We start from the raw sequence: 8553 nt of genomic DNA, 5'->3' as shown, positions 1-8553 counted from the left end.
CTAACCCCCAAAGCCAATCATAATATAGAAAGGAGAGCAGTTCCCAGACAAAGCAATATGGCCTTAGAGTTTTTCATGTTGTCGAGTTTGGTTATAGTTAGTTAAAGTGTTTTATGATGGGATGGGGAAAAAATAAAGGAGGCAAACAAAGAGGGACACGTGTTGTCTCATTTCCACTTGATAAAAACCCATCTCAGATTACGTTACTTCCACAAGCATTTTCTGCTTACACAGCACATAGTGTACAGTGAATGCTATCAAACAAAATATGTTATCAAGTAAGTCTATCAAGGCAGATAGTATTAATGGATTTTGGAGACAGAAATGTCTTTGTGGAATGCAAAGGGATTGAGAAAAACAGTGAAGTGCAGGAAGGTGGGGTTGATAAACTTAAAGGGGGCAGAATGACTGGACCAAGTGGCCTTTTCCTGTCTAGAGGTTTCTTCTGATCTTAATTCAAAGACTGACAGATTTCATAATACATAATGGAAGAGGCATAGAAAAAGCCACACGCATGTGTCATAAAACAAAATTTATCTTTAATTTGTAAGTGTCAACAGCAGTACAAAAGATGGAGTGATGGTGAATAGATTAAGGGTAGAGAGGACAGTCTTGAGGTAAATGAGCATAAATAGGCAGTCTTATAGACACTCCCCTGAGGGGTCTATACCCCTATCATGGCATATACGGTATCACCCAAAGATGACATGTTTAACATATCAGGAAAGCACCTTGTGCAAAAAAAAAAAAAAAAAAAAAAAAAAATCCCCCCGCAATCCCAAACATGTAGGTAAGGTGCCAACATACACCAGAATATACTGTATAAGGACTGTGTCTTTCAGTTGTGTCTTTTCCATTAATTACTGAGGCAGAGGAGGAGAAGACTCTTAAATGTACCACTGAAAGATTATTTAATATTTAATTTACCTCACGTCAATACTGCACAACAAAATCCAAGTCGTCTGTTTATGCAATGAAGCACAGCTAAGAATAAGGATTCTCTTTTTTTTTTAATTGAGAGCAGATTTTGTTTTAAATCAATATCCTTAGCAAACTTTTTTTTCTTTTTTACTGTATCGAGAGGAGAGTGTGAGAAAGATGTGATGGCAACCTTTAAGTTCATTTAAAAACTTTACACTGGACTGTACAAGATTTTTTTTTGATAAATTATTTACATTTTCAGACTTTAAAACATATTCAAAGCAGCAATAGACACTAGTTTTTCCTCTAAACGCCCAAATATTTACCAGCCATGGGCCCAGGGTAGGTACCTGCATTGTATATAGAATTTCTACAAAGAAAACCTGCCAGTTAAAATTTGCTAGTGGGTGTACAAACAGCAGCTCTAGCATTTTAAGAGCCACACCCATAGTGTTGCTAAAGGAACCAAAACATAGTACCTTGACAAGAGAGTCTCAGTTGTCCCAACAGCTCTACACAAACTTTACAATTGGAAACAGCAGCTAGCATGTCAGTCCAGCATGTCAGTGAATTGTGCTGATTAAATTAACATAGAGTACAATCTCACAATATACATCACAAACAAATTACAATGTCAGGAAATAAGAGTTACAGTAAGATAAGTTATGTAGTAACAGCTTATAAGCTTGTCTTAATGTAATAAAAAAATTTTACATGGCAAATACAATAATGAGTGAACATAAATGCTAAACATCCTACTCTGTTACAAGCTGAAGAAGGAAAAAAATGGTGCTTTCGAGAAAGCAAAACACAAATGACAAAGGAAGACAAACGGAGAATGCACACTAGCAGGTCTGCAATGTGCAGCATACAAACAGTTAAATATTTGCACATTCCCCATACTCTAAGAGCACCAAGGACCTCACTTGTGTTTTTAAGAAAGCGGAAATTACAAAGCAAGCAATGTCACTAAGTTGCTTTATAGCTTTCATATTGCTATAAATACCAATTTGATAAGTTTTCCTTTAGCCCCTCCCCCCACCCCTTTGCACCCAATGTGTGAACTCTCAGAATACTTCTTTGTCAGCTTTTTAAAATGCATCTGGTACTTAAAAGGGATGTGGAGTCAAATGAAATACGTTTCCATATACATATCTTTTAATGCTTTTTTTGTTCTGTAGTAGGATCAGGGCATGACAGTATATCAAAAATGTAATATCATCTGAGAAATATCACAGACTATAATGGGTTTATATAAAAAAGGTGTTTGGATAAAGAAGTTATTTAAGGAGAAAGACCAAGTATTTTGTAAAAGATCAAATGTGGTTATATAATATTTTTTAAAACGAACATGCTTAAGTGCCAACTTGAGTCTTAAACAAGCATGCAAACGCCTGGGGTCTGAGACCGTTTGTCAACTTCTCATTAAAAATATGAAGAATTATATCATACATTCTACTGGCTGAATTTCTAGTATAGTTGTTGGCACTGTAACCCTGGGTCAGCAAATGATTTAAGCACATGCTTAACTTTGAACAACTTAGTGGTGTTGCATTCATTTCAATGGAACTACTCACATGCTTAAAGTTAAGCAGATACTTATGTGTTTTGCTGGGGGCCTTGCAATATTTCTTACTGAAAAATCATTTTGATAAAGTTTCAAGAAATTCCATGTCTTTGACAACACAAAAAACAATAATCCATAGGGACAATGCGGGGACCATGCTTGAATTTAGTATTAGGGCATGGTTGTGTTTACACTCTAAACAATCATTGTTTTCAACCAACTGCTGTACTCTTTTTACAGGATATAGTACTTTCTGTACATAACCCTAGTTGAATAATAGTGTAGTCATTCATTTTGGAGTTCCCACTCCGTAGCAATCCCATCTTTTACACTCACCCTACCTTTTGATGAGCCTAAACACACCAATTTAGGAGAACATTCTGATCCCATGCATTCTCAGAAGCTGGTTTCACAAGCTAGATGGTGACACATGAACGTGTACATGGATCAGAATTGGGCCCTTTCGTGAGGGTTGTTTCCCCATGTAAACATGTACCTTGAAAATCAGAGGTTTTATTCCATTAAGACTTTAATTTCTGTTTCGTCAAACACCAAGTGAAGTCAACAATTTACCTCTAGCTGGCACCAGACAGCTTCAGGAGTGTTCTTCTCTTGAAAATAAGTCTTTTATAAGTTTCCAAAAAAGAAAATATATTGCATCTGTTAACTAAATAAGGAAATATACTGTAAAACTGTTTCAGTTCACAGTAAAAATAGCTTTACTATATTTGTGCATTACCTGAATGGCATGATTTTTTTAAAATCAGAATTATTCTGCGGTACTTAAACTCAATGCTTTGAAAACAATCCCACATCTCCTCTTTGCCAATATTTTTTCCTGTTTTTTAACTCCTGATATGACGATATCATGACATAATGAACACAGCAATCAACAGTTTAACAGTATTAAATCTAATTAGCTTTGCAAGGGCTCTCTTAATGATGATAATCTTCTTGAGGCATGTGTTGTTGCCTCCAAAATGCCATTATCTGCTTTCATATAGGAATGAAACTATTTCATCAGTTTTGCTCGGATTCACAAAGCAAATTGAGTTTCCTACCAGCTGTACTGGAAAGTTGGTATGTATAAACTTTCTATAAAAAAAAGAAAAAAAGTATTCTGTTTGTGGAATATGCAATTAAAATTCAATGAGAGCACAAGTGAGGCATCTTGCTGTCCCAGCTACAGGTCCACAATACTGCTCTCACACTGCAGGTGTAAATTCAGCATCTACATGAGGTACAGTGACTTGTCAGCATTTAATATGGACCAACATACACTGATACAGAACCAAAGTAAATACATAACTTATACTTCACTAAGTATCCATGAACAAAAAATAAAATTCTATTTCCTATGTTATATTTACACAATTTTTAAAAAAATCTAAAATGAGATGGTAAATTCATCAAAAACTTTGTTTTGAGCTCCAATTAATAAAGTAAAAATGACATTTTTCCTTATGATTGTCCTTCCTTGATTTCCACTGACATTTTAGAGCCAATGTCGGCTAATAAATACAATAAAATGCTTATATGCACAATTTAGATTCAGTTACTTCCCTCTCACTTCTCCAACCAATAAATGCAGGTTTTACAATCTGGTGATTCCTGAACAGCCAATCATTTTCAAGAATGTGGCTTTAAGTGACAGAGCATGAGCATTGAGGCAGGGCTGGAGCTAAAACAAAGTGTTCATACATACATGTATTTTGCATAAATAAATGAAATAAGACATAAAAATGACTCAAATCCGGCAACTGTGAGGCAGGCCCACACGAGTCGAAACAGATGACTTTTGTTCATATAGTTTTCGTACAACAGTTTCACATTAGTCAGAAGTGATAAAAAATACCATTTATATCCAGTGCTTATAACACTTACGAAACAACATCTGTGAGTGTGTGTGTTTTTTGTACTACAAGCAAAATCAAGTTTCAGTCCTAAAGAACAGTCCTTTGTTCTCCACCAGCCTGCAGAATATTATTTTGGCATGGTCATAAAATTTAAAAAAATTAACCTACTAATCTAAATGTTTGCCTTTGTGCAAAAATAATTACATAAAAAACAATGCTAGCAATACAGCATTCTACCTATGCAACAGAACCAGAAAGAAAAGAGAAAGAGAAAAGAAATGAGGTGGGGGGAAGGGAGAGATATTTAGAACTAGTGAAATCTGTAAGACATTAATAAATAGTTGTTCTTTAGGAAATAATAGTACCCTCCCACCTAATCCAAGCTAGATGTATTAAAAACAGTTCAAATCTCCAAGAAATATTAAGAACAAAAAAACACTTTCTATCAGTACCTTAGCCAGCTTAAAGAGGGCGCTCACCAGCTAATGACACAGCATATGCCTTTAAAGTCTTGGCTAGACCAGTTTATTGCTATTAGACATGGACTTAGAACACACTTAATAAATAGTAAAAATATAGCATTTTGTTCCAAATTACAAAATGGTCAGAGAAATTTGACCACTGTGTTTCTGTGTCATTATCTTTATAAATCGTCCTGTAAACTGAACAATCTTCATTGTTTTTGCACATTTAGATGTGATTCCTACAGTGGTGACACCGATTATCTCCACTCAAAGAGCTGCAGTTGTGAGAGAAATGACAGCTCACAGCACAGCGACTCGTCATTAGATCTTACAGGAAGCTTTACAAGATTGTGTGACGGGCATGAAGATAACCTCTATTAATAATACTGTACCTATTTAGTCATATGGGGCCTGATCCAATGCTCATTAAAATCAATGGGGGCTGGATCAGGTCCATATATATTTATCTGAATGTAACTGATTCTGCAAGGTGTTGAGTGCTTCACAGAGGTGCTGAACACCTTAAACTCGCAGTAAAGTCAGTGGGAGTTGAGGACACTCAGCACAAGTGCAAGATCAGAAGCCCAGTACTGTCTCTTATGCACAGCGATTTATTTGTGAGTATCAAGAGTGGAGTGGGAGTGAAGAAAAGAAGAAAAATTCTCCCTTTTTATATTCTCTTTGTCTCTGAACATTCAGTAACTTCTCAACCTGGGAGTGTTCCCTCTCTTTCCCCCCCATATATTTGCCAGAAGTTTTCTTTGTCATTGATATTGTTTCTAATAATACAAATAATAATATTTTGCATTTTATAGCAGGTTTCATCCAAATATCCCAAATCACCTTACAATTATGTATAAAGTTTCTTAATACCCGTATGATATAAAAAAACCCATCATTATCCTCATTTTACAGATAGAGAAATTGAGGCACAGAGACATTAAGGCCCCAATCCTGCAAACACATACGTAGTTAGACTCATACATGTGAGTATAATTAAATACATACGTAAGTGTTCATAGAACTGTGGCTTAAATGACTTGTCCAAAGTCACTCAGCCAGTCAATGGCTGAGCCAGGAAAGGAACTCAGGAGTTCTGGCTCCCATTCCCATGCAACTAATATTTGATTAATCTATTGTAATGCACTCTTTGTCTTGCTCTGCAATTCAGACTTTTGTGTGAATTTTCCCTCAAAGAATTTCACAAATAAATCACGGCATAAATACACTGAAGATATCAGAAAGCTCCCGCAGGTGACCATTGGAATGGGGATGTACAGAACCTTGATTCACTACTTGATTCTACAGGCCCTACAAATACATCACAGCAGATTCTGAAGAGACATTGAATGCACCTGTCTCCATTGATTGTTCATCTGTATATTGTATAAGTATAGATGTGTATCATGACACACAGAAATATATAGGAGTATATGTACTGTATGTACATATTAAAAGTATCCATTCTATATTGCATTATATGCAGTATAGTGGTTCCAGATGTTCTTTGGATGTATAGTGTTATGGAAATAATTGGATTTTCCATTCACAAATTCCACTTTCATTTGGGAAGCAGGTGCATTTTTTATTTTCAGACACCTGCATGTTTTGGGGGAAGAAAGAGAAAGGGCTCTTTAAGACAGTCATAAGGAATTACAAATGTAATGCCACCAACAGTACATTTTAAAATAAATATTAAGTATTTGCACCCTTGGCATTCTGGAATGAATAAATTATTTAAGAGAAAATGTGTTAAGACTGAATGCAAGGGTTAAAAGCAAAGGGATAGAGAATGTAGTCAGAGGTGGCCTCACACTGCTAAGACAGGCCTGTCCATAGCTGGTGATCGCGCTTTTGTGCTTAATATTTTGCACTAATGGCATATCAAGAGGCAAAAGCAATTGGGCACGTGCACTGTGGCAACCTTGTTCACTACTTAAGAATATCCTGTCTCCAGATTCCTGAGTACTTTACCATTTTCTGGAAAAAAATTATGTTTTACATATATTTTTTTAAGATGCCAAAGGATTGTCTAAGACTTTACAGTGTCTCCCTTAAGACTTTTTTAAAATGTTAAGATTCAAAAGTTATGAAAAGTTTGGCACATCAGAAGTTCAGCTATACATGTGGAAAAAGTGGAATTCAGAGTTTGTTTAAAAGATGAGCTCTGACACACAGATGCGTACACTTGCGGACTTGTTCTGTTTCACAATATGAAATCTGCAGTTTTTGTTTTCTAAAATAATCCAGAATAAAAACACATTCACAACCTGTAGGCTGGCACAGCATACCTGAGTGAGAATGTATAACCCCCATCTAAAACAAAAACTTAAACCTTTATCAGCATCCAAATAGGGGGGGGAAAAAGACAAGAGACAAAAGGTAAGACTTGTAAGACAGCTATTGATTCATATAAGTTTTCAAGTCCCAATGTCTGATATTTAATATATGTCTTCACCTAAATTAAAAAAAAACAGGTTCATGAAAATTAGGGGAACAATCTGTCTCACACGTTAAGAAACATTTAAGACCATTCTGCTGATGTAACTGTAGGAGCCACACATGCATGCAGGCTCTTTAAGAACTTTTTGTTCAACAAAAAACAAAAAATCAAAAGAGTCAGAGTACTATAATTCTGCAAACACTCCTCAGTTGGCACTGACAGCCTCGTGGGCTTCATTTTCACTGCTATAGTCTGATTTGGGATCATCCTCATAGTCCTCATACATTTCCATCTCATCCTCTCCATTTATTATTTCATTTCCAGCAAGGCTTCCGCTGTCTGTCTTCATACCATAAGTGCTCTGAATGACAGGGATGCTGGGCTCTGGACTGGCAGAGGTGCTAGAGCAATCAGATGTCATCTGAGGTGATGGTGCGGTAGTTGCCATGGTAATAGCACCAGGATAGACAACACCTGTTCCTGTGGTGATTGGAATCTGAGGCTGCTGTCTGCAAGGAAACACAAGAATGGAACATGATTACCTTTAGTTTAGATCTGGAGTGGAACCCTACTGTGCATACCAAACAAAGGTAAAATACATGGTTTCTACAGAACATATTGGTGTACTCCTTTGAGTTCCAGATTCTGATCCTGCAAGGTGCGGAGTGCCCTTTGCTCCTGTCAAGTGCAACTGGAGATAAAGCTGCTCAGCAACTCACAGTATCGCACCTTTGATGCATTCAGGTACTGGGTGGTTTAACATAAAATAGACGGCAAAATGTCGTTACATTTTTGAATACATATGACTTTGTCAAAGTTGGCTTCTGCAGCTTAAAACCTGGCCATTCAAATGTCTCACTGTAGTCCCAGCCTTGCAGCCCTACATAGGAGAGCTGGTCAAATAATTTATTGTGAATAATATTCACTGTGCTGAGCACCCGGGGGAGACCATGAGTTCTAGTGTAAGTTCTTCAACTGACTACTGTGAATAGTACTACACCCTTCACAGACCTTATTACTGAGTAATAAAGTAATTGAGACTTAATTGAAAGTCAATGAGACTTAGGCTCCTAAGTACTTATGTCACAATGGGCCTTAGACTCCTCAGGCACTTAAGCACTTTAGATATTTTACCCATAGTCCTTAAATTCATGATCACTTAGTATTTGTTCTTCAGAACCTCTGTCTTAGTGCACAGGATAGACAGTCAATGAGGATTGCTAAATTTCAGCCCACTGCTTACTAGCCATCCCTGTGTCTGTCCTTACCCACTTGCCTGTCCTGATCAGTGATTAAGGGCAA

At 36.5% G+C, this 8553-nt stretch overlaps 1 protein-coding gene across 48 annotated transcripts in view; it reads right to left on the bottom strand.

Annotated features, from left to right (window-relative positions):
• Positions 1–519: 519 nt before the first annotated feature.
• The window catches only part of SOX6 (SRY-box transcription factor 6), a 456705-nt gene continuing 448671 nt past the window's right edge, over positions 520–8553 (bottom strand). For all 48 annotated transcript variants that reach the window (XM_065594763.1, XM_065594780.1, XM_065594788.1 and 45 more), the window contains one exon: positions 520–7760. In XM_065594763.1, coding sequence (XP_065450835.1) covers positions 7457–7760 — 304 coding nt within the window. In that variant the 3' untranslated portion in view covers positions 520–7456. The remainder of the gene's footprint in view (positions 7761–8553) is intronic.

The sequence above is a fragment of the Chrysemys picta genome, chromosome 4 (genome assembly GCF_011386835.1).
Source record: "Chrysemys picta bellii isolate R12L10 chromosome 4, ASM1138683v2, whole genome shotgun sequence".
NCBI classification, from domain to species: Eukaryota; Metazoa; Chordata; order Testudines; family Emydidae; genus Chrysemys; species Chrysemys picta.
The sequence above is the reverse complement of the archived record's forward strand: the minus strand, read 5'-3'. Positions and strand labels throughout refer to the sequence as shown.